This window comes from Mixophyes fleayi, chromosome 4 (assembly GCF_038048845.1).
Source record: "Mixophyes fleayi isolate aMixFle1 chromosome 4, aMixFle1.hap1, whole genome shotgun sequence".
Taxonomy (NCBI): domain Eukaryota; kingdom Metazoa; phylum Chordata; class Amphibia; order Anura; family Limnodynastidae; genus Mixophyes; species Mixophyes fleayi.
The window spans coordinates 313,745,214-313,761,781 of NC_134405.1; the positions used below are offsets into that span (position 1 = coordinate 313,745,214).

Genomic DNA, 16,568 nt, shown 5'->3' on the forward strand with positions numbered 1-16,568 from the left:
GGTAGATGACGGAGGAAAGATCTTATGCAATTAGTGAGGACCTTCTGCCATATAATGTATATTTTAAAGGTGTTTTCTTTTATACCCACATTGATTGATGAACTATATGTTGTCTGATAAGCAACCATTCCTATTCATCCAATGATCTCCCAAAGTCTTTTTCCCAAGTGACTTCAAATGATTCCAAAGGATGATGATCAGAGGAGAGAACAGTGTGATACAAAAGAGAGATGGCGCCAAACCTTCCTGCCATGTACATGTGCGTTCAAATTGTGTTATACATCATAATTTAGTGGATTCTACATATTATTTGTCTTACAAACTCTACCCAGATCGTCCTTTATAATCAAATGTTTCTTAAAGGGGCTGTCCATCATTGCACAACAGGAAGGATCCTTTCTTCAGATGGCGACCGTTACCAGGATGTCAGACAGAATTTTCTTAGAGAGACTCAAATTTTCCTAACTGGTCAAGCAGCTAGGACAGGGCTTGTTGTAAATACAGGCTCTGGTTTGGGTGTTACCAAATTCGGGAGCAGATTCATTATATACAGGGCCAGATTAAGGGAATGGAGGCCCCTGGGCTAAGGGGGCCTCCATTCCCCCGTGAGGGCCCCCCCGTGATCCGAGCTGCCCGACCCACGGCACTTACCTCCTTCTCCGGCGCGCTGTGCTCTCTTTACTGAGGAGATCTCGTGAGAGTGAGACTCACAAGATCTCCTCAGTAAGGAGACTACAGCTCGCCGGGGAAGGACCGCATTGAAAGTGCTCAGCAGCACTGATCGCGCCGGGGGCGCCCCCGTCCCCGACCGATCAATACTGCTGCTGAGCACTTTCAAGGGCCCCCTGGATGCCATAGGCCCCTGGGCTGTAGCCCAGTTAGCCCTATGGTTAATCCGGCCCTGATTATATACATAATGAAGGCATGAGGTAGATGGCTAGACATTCATTTGGTTGACATTCAGACAGTCGACAATATTAGGTCAACAATTGAAATGTAGACAACATTATTAGGTTGACAATTCAAATGTAGACAGTATTAGATGGTTATGGATAGGGTTAGCGATATTATTGTCAACTTAATTATACTGTCGACCTAATAATACTGTCAATGTCATTATTGTCAACTTTTCAACCCTGTCTATATTATGGAGACGATCACATAAATGTCGATCATGTAAAGGTCGAACATATGTATAACAACCATAATGAACGGGGGTTTGAAGCTCCATACGGTCTTCCTTGCCACTTTGGAATGGCTGCTATATGATAACATTAGGTGATCTGTCTAGGGAATTGACCAAAATGTGTATATGGAGAAGGTCCTTATATAGCACTGGTTGTTCAGAGGTGGACATCTCCTCCACACATACAATGACATATAAATCTTTATGTGATATTTTATAGATTCTAAGTATGGCAGCAATTATCTTTTTCGATCCTCTCACCATATTTAACGCACCTATGTTTTTTAATCTACTAGAATGCTGATGAACCTGCCTCTTCTAGTTAGCCAGGAAATACCAGCCAGAATGGTAAAAAGCAACTGTTACTACTACAGCAACACACACATCTCTGTCCTACTAAACCTCTCTTGTTCCTTGTACGACAAAGAAGTAAAGATAATCTTCTTACCAGTCAATTCATTAAACTCTTGAGACGTCTGTTCTTTTTGCTTTGCTTTTTTTCGACTCTAAGGAGAGAGAATAATATATTTATGTAACAAGGTTATTACAATGGACCACGTTCCATTTTGAACTATGGACAGTATGGTACAGAATGTGCCAATGAGCCATGACTGTTACTCTCTTCATTCTAAATGTGTCATGAACATCTCATATGTATGTATACTGAGTGTATATAGAATGGATATATACAGGTTGTCCATAAATGTGGAAAACAGAAATGAGCAAGTAAATATTAATCCAGTGTCTACACCTATGATCTGGGGTGTGGTGGAAAACTTTTTAGGGTATGAGGCCAGTATTATCCAGATCATATGTGTAGACACTGGATTCATGTTTCTTTACTCGTTTCCGTTTTAAAAGGGTGTTTCCACACTTATGGACAACCCTGTAGAATATAGGATACCATAAAAGTTACTCACCCTCACCAACACCTCCACATCAAACTTCTCTGACCTTGTCACAAGATATTCCTCCTAACTCCCTCTTACATATGTCTCTGACCTCAGCCTCATTTCTCTGATTATTAATTCTCACTCCTACCTCCAAGACTTCTCCCATGCTGTTCCCCTGCTTCGGAACTCCCTACCCTAACTGACCAGACTCTTCCCCAACATTCAATCTTTCAAGTGATCTCTCAAAACCGACCACTTTACTATAACCTATCCCTCACCCGCCTGATACTACTCCCTCTGTTCACTACTAGCTACAATACATCCTTTTAGCTCCTATTGTCTAAGCCAGTGGTTCCCAAACTTTGCACCTAGGCTCCTTGGGGTGCCTCGGCGATCTCACAGGAGTGCTTCGGCCAGGGCCAGGTGTGAGCAAGGCGGGGGACATCTTGGTAATTATTTTGGCTTACAGGTGCCTTGAAAAAATTATGGAAACCCTAAGGGTGCCTCTAACTGAAAAAGTTTGGGATCCACTGGTCTAATCATTACCATCTCCCTCTAGAGTGGAAGCTTTCACAAGCAGAGTACTCTTTTCCCTCTGTCTCATGCCCGCACCTATTCCATCAACCTTGCATGCCCTAGTTCTGTTCCTCTGTATGGTTTGTTTTCTGTATGATTTCTTGTGCCGACTATCTGGTACTGCAGAGTTTTTGTGATGCCTTATAAATAAACGATGATGACTAGAATTAAACTTAATTTATATAGCGCCAACATATTCAACAAATAATTTTATTTAAGAAAAGCAGTTCCTTTCCTGCTATAGCAGGCCTGGCCAACCTGTGGCTCTCCAGATGTTGTGAAACTACAAGTCCTATCATGTCCTGCAAGATATCATCTGGCTATCTACTAGCAAAGCATTCTGGGGCTTGTAGTTCTGCAACACCTGGAGAGCCACAGGTTGGCCAGGCCTGTGCTATAGCAATCTAATTTCTGTACCATAGGCACAAAAATATACACACCAGCGCCAATTTATTTAGAAGACAATTAGTCTTGGCCTAGAATGCCCATCGTGACGTGTTTTCCGAAACTGGTTAGAATTTTGTTGCGATTTTAAATATTCTTCTTCAATAAATATTTATAAAGCCCAAATAGTAAAAAATAACTAGTGAAAGTGTTATTGAATACACAGAATAAGAGGAATTTGACTGTGCAGATGGAAAATATTGGAAAATAAGGACATTTCCAGGGGCAAACCTGTAAATCCTAGTAATGTAATTATGGACAATTAGCTACTATGACTAAATAGAATGTTTGCAAACAATGGAACAAATAGAGGGGATATAAACCAGGACACCACTCCTCACCCACCCAGATAGTAGTTATGTAGCAGTTTTAAACACTTTGCACTATTGGATTATGTTTCTCAGAGATAGCAATTGATGCGTTTAAACACAATATGTACATTTGTGGATTCTGATAATTGAGTTTAAAAAAATAACATAACATTCATAAATACTTCATAACATAAACCCCACAGTGAATCTAAACTTCGCTAAATAGCTGCAGAAACTGTACTTGTATAATCGCCTAAATAAAATGAAAATTGTCTGTAGAACAGGATTTAATATTAATTTTACACTGTTGCTGTAATTGCATGGATCTAAGCTGTGATTGCTATTACCCATACCAGTGTTCTCCCCAGAAAAGTTTGCCAGCTGGGTGGCATTAAGAAGTAGCCGGGTGGGGGCAGTTGTAATACTTTGCAATAATATTGAAAAATGTTGGAGGTTATTGCCCACACCTGCCAGGACTGGTCAGACTGGTGGTCAGTGATCTAACACACACTGCTGGCTGTAGTGCTCACATAGTGCCTGTTCTAATAGGAGAAACAATGGTTTATTCTATTATACTAGGACTCTGTTGGGCTCCAAGAGCCGGGTGACAAGTAAAAATAGCTGGGTGAAGCACCCGGGGAAATAGGTGCTGGGGAGAACACTGCATACACCCAATCAGGATTCGGCTTCTGGGTTGTATCATGATAACGTGCTTTCATATTACTAGGTGAATAATCAGTTATGAATCAACAATTAATATAAGTACACTCATGTTGCAAGACTATATACTTTTCCAAAGTAAGTGTATTCAATTTGGATGGCCTTCACTGATCAAGTCACATATCACTTCTCTAATATCAGAGGTTAAGAGGAAATAAAAATATGCTAAACTAAAACATGCTACAAACATTTAAATGATTGCTTTGACACACTAATATGTTTGTCATTCATTTTATGTGCAGTCTTGAAGCAGAAAATTCCCCCCCAAAAAATGCATCACCAACAACCTATGTTCACCTGTCCACCTATGTCACTAACCTGTGCTCTTCTGAATCGGCCGTCCAGCAATGCCTCTAACTAGACCAGAGATGCCTCTTACAACTAGCAGTGTCAAAATAGCCTACCCGAGTAAGAGAGATAATCTCCTGTGTCGAGCAGGTTTCTCTTAGAATACTAGTAACGGTGTCAACGCTTGTCCTATAATATATATATATATATATATTTGGAATTATTTTTTAAAGTTTGCCTGTGGCAGTAAAGGACGTTCAGGGCCGGCGGCACATGGTATGTCAAGTAAGAGCAGCAAGAGAGCACCCCGCCAGCCCACCGAAACTATTTTTTGCCGGCACGGGCTACGTGCCCCCTTAAGTTCTGCACTGAATAGAGCAGGTATCGGAATGAGTTTGGGGTATGAGGGAACAGCACATGCCCCAACTCTGGGCACAGATCCCAGCTCCAGCCCTGACCACGTTGTACACTTTAAGCACTCACCTGTGCAAATTATTATTACAATAATTATTTTATGTGTTTTTTGAGTCACCATTGACTTTTTAATTCCTTTTGGTCCAGTCTGGTATAAGAAATAAATGTTTAAAAAATAAACCTAGACACAGCCTTGTTTCTGAAGACGCCTTTCCCTCCAGAGGCGTTTAAATGCTGGATTTGCAACAGACCGCAGAACACATTGCATAATTACAGACGTGCAGTAATGTTAGGGACTATAATAAAGTCAACTGTCGGTCATCAATTTATTTGTACCCTACCAAACCTTTCATTACAAAATATAAAACAGTAAAGACATAAGAACTCCTAAACATTTCAATGTTCAAGACCTGTAAAGTGAAGTCACATAGCACATGTGTGTAAACATGTACAAACACACGTTAGGACAGTAAGTTTAGTCTAACACGGTCTGCATACAGCGCCATTGCCATAAGGTTTACTGGCTACCCTGTGTTGATGGTTAGCACTCAGGAATGTTGGGTGTCATGAGGGAATTTGGGCCACCCCCTGACTTTATATACCTTATAATGACAGACTCCTAGTGGGAAAAAAATTGTGCCTGTTTCTGTGCAATCAACTGCTGACTCTTTAACTTGTTGTGTTTATGTTTTACTATGTTAGTTTTATGTTCCATCACAGTTTTCCCTGTTGCATTCTTATAAAATTCATAAACCTATGCTGACATTTGTCACATTGGGGTGGTATTTTTTTTATAATATCACTGCTGGGCAGCATGGTGGCTAAGTGGTTAGCACTTCTGCCTCACAGCACTGGGGTCATGAGTTCAATTCCCGACCATGGCCTTATCTGTGTGGAGTTTGTATGTTCTCCCTGTGTTTGCGTGGGTTTCCTCCTCACGCTCCAAAAACATACTGGTAGGTTAATTGGCTGCTATCAAAAAAATTGACCCTAGTGTCTGTCTGTCTGTGTGTGTGTGTGTATGTTAGGGAAGTTAGGCTGTAAGCTCCAATGGGGCAGGGACTGATGTGAATGAGTTCTCTGTACAGCGTTGCAGAATCAGTGGCGCTATATAAATAAATGGTGATGATGATGATAATTAAAAAAAAATGCATAAAGACAAAACTAAGGCATTCCTCTGAAAGTAATACAGTACTGACTGCCTCAACCTCTGTCATGATGTAAAAAGAAAATTGGTCTGTTCTGCATCACACAACATTTTCTGCAAATATCCCGCATTCCACATGGAACGCCCTGATCTCCTCTGTCCAGGTAGGTCTACCCATTACCCTGGGAAAGTGTTTACTCAATCTGCAATATATACCATCTTGTGGGGGCTAATACATGCTTAATATGTAATAAACATCTGTAACAGTGAATAAATAGGGAGTATGACATATTACTAGAAATGGTTTATGTGCTGTTGAACTTCTTTCACCTCATAAATGGTCCATATTAAAGCTTGTTTTTAAACATTGCATTCAGTAGCAAAATGTTATCTACTGTGACCAAATAGATTTTTTTCTAGACTTGCCTACTCTCCCAGAATGTCCAGAATTTCGGGTAGGTCTCCCGGGCACCCAGGAAAACATGATACCCTCTCACATCCTGCCCACTTACTAGTGCGGCATTGCGCATTTGGTGCCAAAATGCTGCAAACCGTGGGGCCACATCCCCCCTTACTTGTCATTTGACCTCGTCTCCAGGATCTCCTATATGGGAGTTTTATAAAGTTGTCAAGTATCATCATTTATTTATATAGCGCCACTGATTCTGCAGCGCTGTACAGAGAACTCATTCACATCAGTCCCTGCCCCATTGGAGCTTACAGTCTAAATTCCCTAACATACACATACAGAGGGAGAGAGACTAGGGCCAATTTTGATAGCAGCCAATTAACCTACTAGTATGTTTTTGGAGTGGGAGGAAACCAGAGCACCCGGAGGAAACCCACGCACACACGGGGAGAACATACAAACTCCACACAGATAAGACCATGGTCAGGAAGTGCTAACCACTTAGCTACCGTGCTTTTTTTGTCAAGTTACATACAAGTCTCTGATTGGATGCATATACTTTTGTAACTATTTTGCACCAAACATATTTGGTAATTACTCTTTGGAATGTCTTTTAACATGCAGAGTGAAATTATCACAAGTACACAAATTGTAAGGGCGTCTCTCACGGGTGACATACTTTTATTCCTACGCCAGCAGTTTTCTGTCGAGTTTGATACAAGAGATATGTTTAATGTGGGTTTCAGATGGAAAACAGGAAGGTTGTGTGGAAAAAAAAAAAAAAATAGGATTGATGACACAGAAGATACAAAGCATGTGTGAAACTCAGTGAGCCAGGTCTCTGTACAGGGTGTAAATTTATATCTGTGGTTAGTTTATACTAATTATAATGGGCTGACATTGACATGGTTTGGCGAGAGCTTCCATCATTATTCATTTTCAAAAGAACAGCAGATGTCTATGTTTAAACTTTAGCTTTAAACCCAAACATAAAATCATAAAAAGGAAAAATATTTAGCACAAATATTGTTCAGTTGTGTAAATAACAAGGATGTATAGCAATAATCTCTGTAAGCAGATAAATATCCAGATAATATAGTTAGAAACTGAACTTATTATTTTAAAAATTATTTGCAGAGGATTGCACTAAAACAACAGATTCTCAATGTAACCCTTTAGATCGTTATTAAACTCTTATTTCCACAGCAAACTGCTTAGAAGCAATAGCGATGTGCTGATGGGGCAAACTTGGTTGCATCCATTACTGAGCCCATCAGAGACCCCGGAAGTGGTTAGATTCTTGTCTAGCAACCAGAAGTTTACATTTTGATGATGATGATGAAGCTAGACAGGCTAGGGGATAGTCTGCTAGAACGAGGGAGATCATTCCAGTGGTGGGGGGCAGCACAGGAGAAATGTTGGATACGGGACATAATGACTAAGTACTGGCAGACCCTTTCAGAAAGCCCTGTGCTCAGTGGCAAACGCAGGATTTGTAGAGGGGGGGTTTCCACACCACGCCGCCAGTGGGCGTGACCAGCATACATGGGGGCGTGGCTATAAGGCTTGGAGGGGGGTTTACAGGCACTAGGAACCCCCCTCGGTTTGCCTATGGTGCTCTCCATACTTTTGCTTTTGGGGGTGGGGTTTTTACAGGTATGAAGTGTTGCAGGCGTCCTGGAAAGTTGTAAGCAAGTTAAACAATAAAGGTTATTGGTGATAGGAGGGATAGTAGTGAAGCAAAGGAAGGAGCGTGATTTCAGGCTGTTTGGACCTTATAGATTTTATTGTACGAGGGCTCATTCGCTTATATCGCTTGAAGTTCGCCGAGCGCGTAAACGGCACAATGAGAATCAGAAAACCATCGACATCATTAAAATTGACACCCCAGATACAGAGATTTTAGTCAAATAATAAATGGTTCCATGACTCGCAGGCCCCTGTTGCTCACTGTATTTGCAAATCTATATTATGTCTCTGAGAACAAGCGCCAGAGAAAGATTTGTTTGTTGAATAACATACCTCTGTATATATGGGTCTGGATGGTTTGTGCTGTAGTTTTTGTGGATAAAAAAGCCAAGAGTATCAAAGCAGAGAGAGTAAATAACTTTAAACCTGATCCAACACTGCACATTCCCCTTGCTCAGTGTCTCATGACAGTGACCCTGCCGACAGCCATTATACACCGAAAGATACACAGACTATCGCTGTTAAACACTTACTGACTGAATTAACCCAGATTACATATTTATCCCCAGCTTTTGTATAGTTAATCGCCTACTTTGTCAGACCGTGGGGATTGTTTACTAATAAAATGAGGTAACCCATAGCAACGAATTGACTTTGATAGATTTAGTACAAGTTAAACCAGTGATGGGCAATAGATGGCCCCAGAGCCACATTCAGCCCTCTGGGCCTTCACCTGTGGCACCCAGCTCCTTCCTGCTTTATCGACAGATTTGTTTGTTACAGTTTCCTGTATTTCAGTATGAATCGACGCAGGAGGAGGAGCCTGCGTGTTCTATTTATATGGATGTTTTTCATAATTAACATGGCAGAGTTAGTGCATAATATTTAATAAGGGGTGAGTAATTTATGTAGACTAAATTTCAGGACCTGAATAAAGGCATACTTGCCTACTTTCAGTAGGCGACATCCGGGAAAGAGGTGTGACTAGAGGGCGGGAGGGGGCGGGGTAACTTGAATTGCGTCATTTTGGCCCCGCCCCTACAAGTAAAGTGCCGTTTTGTCGCGGGGCCAAAATGGCGTGATTCTCGGCGAATCACGTCATTTTGCCAGGGAATCGCGGGATGCGGGAGAAATGCCACCCGAATTTCGGGAGTCTCCCGGAAAGTCCAGGAGAGTTGGCAAATACGCTTAAAGGTTCAGGCCGCCCTAGGCTAATACGCTAATAGCGCCTTCTCACCTTCCACACCAGACTAATACATGGTAGCTAAAAACAAGCTCATCCTTAATTTAAAATCCAGTTCCTGCCCCCCTCCCCACCACGGTTTATGTTCCCTTGTTTTCTTGGCTCCAATAGGCTTTTTTTTAAAAGGATCACAGCAGCCCCTGTCACTCATTTTGTTTTCATTAAAATCAGAACTGTATAGTAGAACTGAGGTTGAAGATGTGAAGGGGGAGGGAGCTGTCACACTTGTACCTGTCGCCAATCCTCGTCTCTCCTACTCTCTTATCTGCAAGCGCTCGCCGTCAAGATAAAACGGTGGTGCAAGCTTACGTTTGGATGATGATGATGACGACTTGCCATATGTTTAGTTTAATAGAAAAGAGACGTTAAAAAAAGGAAAAAAATGACATCTACATTCTGGAAGCATTTTTGAGTCCAACTATAAATCAGACCCAGTGGGCCTGAGTCACTAAGGAGAGAAAGGCAAAAAAAAGGAGTACATTTGATTCTGGACAAACCATGTTACAATGCAAGGGGTGCAAATTAGTTTATTATTTTGCATGTAAGAAAGATATTGGCTGTTTTTTCATGTAGCACACAAATACTTGATAGCTTTATTTTTATACTGAAATTTAAAATTGATCAAGGACAAGCCTTACCCCACCTATAAATCTGTCCCCACATTTTATATTTACTTCCTCCTCCAATGTAACATGGTTTTGCCCAGGTGCAAAGTTACTCCTATTTTTTGCTTTACTCTCCTTAATGACTCAGGCCCAGTATGTATAATTCCTGCAATTAAGTCATCACTTGTTCCTGCATGATGCCAGCTGTCTAACACAGTGATACAGCCATTAATTAATAATAAAAAGATTAGTAGAAAAAAAATTGCTCATTTTATCAGAGTATGGACGTCAGTAATTGTAATAAGAAAATCCACTCTCTCCCTCTTACTGCAACAGGAGTACAGAGAGCCCTCCCTGAGCCAGACTTCATACCTCGGACAGATCCCTAGAAGGAATGTACAATCTGCTGCACTGGGAGACAGATTCACTGCTCATGCCAACCCCATTTGTAATGTCAAACAGTGTTTATGAGATTTGTGCCGTCTGGTAATAAAAAGGGAGCTGGGAGTGTCTGTGTACGTCCACACTGTGGTCGGGATGGCACAAAACCACTAATTGTACTGAATATTGTATGTGTGTATTCAAACAGTATTTACCACCTAATTGCTGCACTGGCCACAAAACCGGATCACAGAAATAATAGATGGTGTCAGGTGAACAGGCTTATAGGTGCCTCACAGCACTGGGGTCATGAGTTCAATTCCCGACCATGGCCTTATCTGTGTGGAGTTTGTATGTTATCCCCGTGCTTGCGTGGGTTTCCTCCGGGTGCTCCAGTTTCCTCCCACTCCAAAAAAGAACCAAACCATACTAGTAGGTTAATTGGCTGCTAACAAAATTGGTGGGTGTGTGTGTGTGTGTGTGTGTGTGTGTGTGTGTGTGTGTGTGTGTGTGTGTGTGTGTGTGTGTGTTAGGGAATTTAGACTGTTAGCCCCAATGGGGCACGGACTGATGTGAGCGAGTTCTCTGTACAGCGCTGCGGAATTAGTGGCGCTATATAAATAAATGGTAATAATATTGATAATAAAATGACCAACAATGTTGGCAGATCTCTAAAGAGTGAACAGAGTCACCATCTTTTAAGCAGATGGTTATGACAGATGAAGAGCACAGATCTGAGGGTAAATCGTGTAGGTGTGTACACATGAATCCGCATGCTCATCGGGACTTTCAGTGGTTGGTAAAATCGTTACAGAAACCGCATCTGCAGTAATTTTCTGTAGTGTGTACACAGCTTAACTCTCCTCAGCAGCATCCTTCACAGCGTTCTGATGACTAAAGCACTATATAAATGTTCCATGTGGCACGGCAACTATTCACTTCTATGGGAGCTTCTGAAAAGGGCACTTTTTGGTTTGGAAACCAGCAGCATTCTGGACCTTGTGGATAACCTCAGTTCCATTAAGAGCAGACTCAAAGGGGCATATTCAATTGTTGAGTATGCCCGCAGCGTTAAAAGTATTACCGTTATTACAGTAATACTAACCCGGACTTCAGCTCGCAGCTCCCTGAGCCACGACCTCAAATCCAGCGAGAAAGGTACTGTAATAACTGTATTTACGCGCACTATTACCGTAATGACGGTAATAGTGCGCGCCGCGTTACTTTAGGCACTAACGGCAACAACTGAATATGCCCCAAAGCATCTATCTTACCTGGTCACATCACTTTCATTCAATCTCTTCATTGTATGAGTTGTAAAATTATAAAAGTAGTATCAATTTTTCACTCATCTCATATTAGAATATGGATATAAAACACATTTGCAGTTATGTTCATTTCCATGGAGTTTAGACTGTTGTTTATTTTGCTCTATTTTAACGACCTTGCTGTTTGACACTATGAACAGAGATCCAAATAATCCAATTGCACTGTTAAGCCTCCTCTTCAATGCACTGACATTTCAACAACAACAACTGTATAGTCATGTGCTCCTTGCACTTCAGAACTGCAGCTGAACTGTAACCTCCAATGGTGCAGAGACTGATGTGAAGGATTCAATATTCTTTGCATACAATGGTGGTGCCATATAAATAATCGATAATAACAATAATAACCATGACAATGCAATCTATCCCATACTTGCCTATTCCCTATTTCCTACGGGTGCTCCGGTTTCCTCCCACACTCCAAAAACATACTGGTAAGTTAATTGGCTGTATAAAATTGACCATAATCTCTCTCTGTGTGTGTGTGTTAAGAAATTTAGACTGTAAGCCCCAATGGGGCAGGGACTGATGCGAGTGAGTTCTCTGTACAGCGCTGCGGAATTAGTGGCGCTATATAAATAAATGGCGATGATGATGATCCATACACAAGCAAGCAGTGACATTCCAAACATAACTGAGCAACAGGTGGGACCCGATTAAAAATATTAACAATACAACAAAGGTTGTGGAAAGAAGACCCCATGTAGCCCAATATAGAGCACTACATGGATAACTTCTTTTAGATGTGATAACATGAGCAGAAAAATGTGGGGATTGTTCATGGTATGTATGATTGTACATTATTTGAAATATCATCATTTTCTTTGAATTCAGAGGACAAAGACAGATTTTAAGAATTTTCTAAGTATAGTGCCACTTCTTTTCTATATGTGGGTGCAATCAGAGAAGGATCCAAAGGGGGGGTGAGCAGACACCCCCTCACCCCAAGCCCCCCCCTCCTGCTGGCAGCAGCACACTACGTAAATGTGTCTGGTGGATGAAAGGCAAGTAGAATATGCTGTCCGATATGTTTAAAACACATTCAGAGCGGCTGGACTCTCTGCCTCTCGGCCAGAGTGGTAAAGGGGGCGGAGCCTCACAATCACAGTGTCAGTGTCCCCCCTAAGAAAATGTCTAGATCTGCCCCTGGGAGTAATTCTCTGGGGCATATTCAATTAGGATTCGCGGCCGCACGGGTTTCGGTACCGCAACATCGTGGATTTCTGTGCGCACCCCTATGTTGCGGTACCATAATGGCACTTTACAAGCGCAGCCGCGAATCCTATTTGAATACCTCCCTCTGTGTCAATGTGTATACTGTAGATTGTACGGAAGAAGAGTATTTAATATAACATAGGAATATATGGTCATTTCCAGTGGCTGTGTATGGGTATAGTGTACTATGTCCATCTACAATGCAATGGTGTGATATCATAATCACCATCTATTTATATAGCGCCACTAATTACGCAGCGCTGTACAGAGAACTCACTCACATCAGTCCGTGCCCCACTGGGGCTTACAGTCTAAATTCTCTAACACATACAGACAGACAGACAGAGACTAGGGTGAATTTGTTTACAGCCAATTAACCTACCAGTATGTTTTTGGAGTGTGGGAGGCAACCGGAGCACCCAGAGGAAACCCACGCAAGCACAGGGAGAACATACAAACTCCTCACAGATAAGGCCGTGGTCAGCAATTGAACTCATGACCCCAGCGCTGTGAGGCAGAAGTGCTAACCACTACACCACCGTGTTGCCCCCATATGTACCAATGTCAGGGCTGGTTTACGGGCAGGGCAACCTCGCCCCGGTGTCCCCATAAATTCTACCCATCTGCTGCGGCAGCGCGCATGCAATATATTTGTATGAAGGGGAAGTCACACCACCACTGCTCTTACTCTGGTTCTCCATCCCCAATTTCCTGTTCAGCATAAAACGTAATGGAGCCCTTCTACTGCATGTATGTATGTATGTATGTATGTATGTATGCATGTATGTATGTATGCAGCACTTGCAGGGAATGCAAACTTACACTGTTTAGGAGAGGGATAGAAATAAGAATATCCTTATAAAGAATAATGGATCAAATAAGGTTTAAGGTTACCATAGGTTAAGAAAACAATGGACAGACTAGATGGGCCAAGCGGTTCTTCTCTGCCGTCATATTCTATGTTCCAGTGAGGAGAGCGAGTGGCTGACTGAGCGCTTCAGCAGTCAGATCACCCGTCACCCTCTAGCGACATCTAATGCGTGACCGGCTGCGTGTCCTGGACATGACTTGATTTTATTGGCAGGAGCAATAAGTTAGTTGCCCTTGAGCCTCCACAACCTTAATCCGACTAATGTACCTAAACTATACTTGTAAAATGTGTTTTAGCTTATCTTTGATGTTAATTAAATGCAGGGCCTGATTAAGGGTTCAGACCACCCTAGACTAATAGGCTTGTAGCGCCCCCTCGCTTGCCACGCAAGGTTAACACGTAGTATGTAAAAATAACTTGTCCTTAATTTAAAATCTGGCTTTCTTCACCCCTCCTTCCCTTGTTTTCTAAACTCAGCCCCTCCCCAAAGCCTTGCACCCTAGGCTGCTCAGGCCCTGATAAATGCTTTTTAAGTGCAACTTTTGCTAAGTACATTGCTCTATTTTCCACCTCCCTGTGTTTTCTCCGGAGCCTTTAGCCGAGTGCCATCTTTAAATACTGTACGGACCTCCACAGAGGATGACTGTACATGTCAACGGGCCATGGAACACTACAATCCCCATCATGTTTCTAACTTGGTGAATTTAATTCTAACATACTTTTGGTATCATAAATACTCTACTGCAATAAACATCAACTTACGGAGACCAGAAAACAAATAGAACAGAGGGTAAGGATTGCATCAAATCAGCAGAATTAAACAATCAGAAATGTATTGTGCAATACTGAACAAATAGTGACAAACCATTCAAGGCTAGGGCTGACCCTGGAAATTAGGGATATGTGGCAACTGTGTCATAAATATAAACCCTCTACTACTTTGCACAAACCTCCTTGGCACTGACAGAGAGCGTGTGGGTGTGCTAAGAGCAAAGTAAGCATCAATTGGTAGTGTGTATATATATGTGTCAGAATGTGAGGGAGCAGAGACGGTCACTGCTGCAATGACTGAATCGCTTAAAACAGCCAATGCACATTCCTGCCCATCAACACTGCCATGACAGGAGATGCTTGGAGTAAGGGGACTGGGTTACAATGACCCAGCTGCTAGGAAGGGCAAAACAGTAACACCAAGTTGGCACCAAATCTCAACTAGTATTGCTATTCCTATGAGCACCCTGCTTCTGTGAGTCCCTTCTGTCACCAACAAGCGATAAAGATTTATTTCAAAATGAAAACTTGACAAAATATAAGCAATTACTGTACTGTAATTTCCCTCATTTTTCTAAATGCTAAATGGATTAAAATACCTGAAACTGTATTTTGTACCAAGTAAATAAATGGGATAATTACCTGCCCTAAAACTTTAACCTATAAACAAAAATACTATTTAACATTTAAATACTAGCAATTGGTTTGCTTTTATAATTCATATGTAGAAATGAGCGGTGATACTAACCTAGACAATTACCAGATTAGTTGAATACACCTGATGCATGACAGTGCAGGTCAGAAGATCACATCAGACTTTTAACTAATGGTAACTGAGATTGACCTCTGTCACTTTCTGCAATGATGCTACTCACCCAGCTCACTAAAACGTGACCCCCCTGCAGATGGTGACCTTTCCAAACCAGCACACTCTTCCTGTACACTGCAACTCCACTGTGCGGCACTACGGACTATGTTGGCGTCTCATGAACAATTGCAACACAAAGTCCAGTTATGGCATCCACATAAGCAGTTAGAAGCCATCACTTAACCCCCTCGTTAACCAAAGTGGTGGAAAGCCTAGAGTTAATCAAACTCCTGCAATGTTAACCCCTTAACTGTCAGACTCGGAGACAGCTACAGAGAAGTCAGTTTCTGCCCCTAACTTCCTCTAATTGTGCAAACACAAAAGTACAATCAATGCACATAACAGGGCACTTACCTTGTTCCTGGATCTGGGGCAGCAGAGTTTGCTCCCTGGGCAGCCCATAACTGCACCCCGATGTACAGCCTACAGCCACCGGTGTAGTGTATAGGTCACATCTCGCCCCCTTTCCTTCTCTCTACTTTGGCTGGCTGCCTCTATCTTACACACACCCCTCTCACTCACTAACTAAACCTACTAGCTCTAAACTTTCAGCAACACAAAACTATTGTAGCCGTAAATACCGGTATAGCGGGGAATGCTGCTCTATTGCTAGTAGTTAGAATAACCCCATCTAGCTGTTGTATTTAGAGCCTGGTACAAAATGCACTGGGACTGGCAGTGCTCTTTTTTTTTTTTTTTAAACAGATTTAGCTGCTGCTATAGTCTGGATGCATTGGGCACCTTCTAGAAAATAAGCCCAAACAGAAGGATCAACCCTATTGTATTACGTTGGCTTCAATCATTATACAATAATGGAATGTTTATTACTTAATCGGATAAACGTTCTGAGCAGTCATACATGGAAAAAAAAGTTGTGTGAAAGAAAGTTTCAGTATGTTTAGGGGTTAGTTAAGTAAATCTGCAATAAGGCTTTAGTGTTTGAAGGAAATATTTAACCTGGGCACATTATACTTCCTGCCCATTGTGTTGAAGCCACAGAGGGCAAGTGTTTGTAATATAATTGGGATGGGACACCTATACACACTTCTGCTTTATGTAAACAAAGTAATCAATACAGATGGTTATAAAAAAAAATCCATTATATGGCAATAAGTAAACTATATAATAGTCCTGGATAACTTAGAAACATGGGAGATTCAATTCGCCGTGATGTTTACAGGAACATCGCAGTTGCGCATTTTTACCGGT

General features: G+C 41.8%; 1 protein-coding gene across 1 annotated transcript in view; it reads right to left on the bottom strand.

Moving 5' to 3' along the window:
• The window catches only part of CCDC69 (coiled-coil domain containing 69), a 39,018-nt gene extending 23,077 nt beyond the window's left edge, over positions 1-15,941 (bottom strand). Inside the window, exons 1-2 of the mRNA XM_075210090.1 lie at positions 15,714-15,941; positions 1,635-1,692 (exon numbers count right to left, since the gene is read on the bottom strand). Of these exons, the coding sequence (XP_075066191.1) occupies positions 1,635-1,692; positions 15,714-15,761 (106 nt within the window). The 5' untranslated portion in view covers positions 15,762-15,941. The remainder of the gene's footprint in view (positions 1-1,634; positions 1,693-15,713) is intronic.
• Between the last annotated feature and the right edge of the window lie 627 nt (positions 15,942-16,568).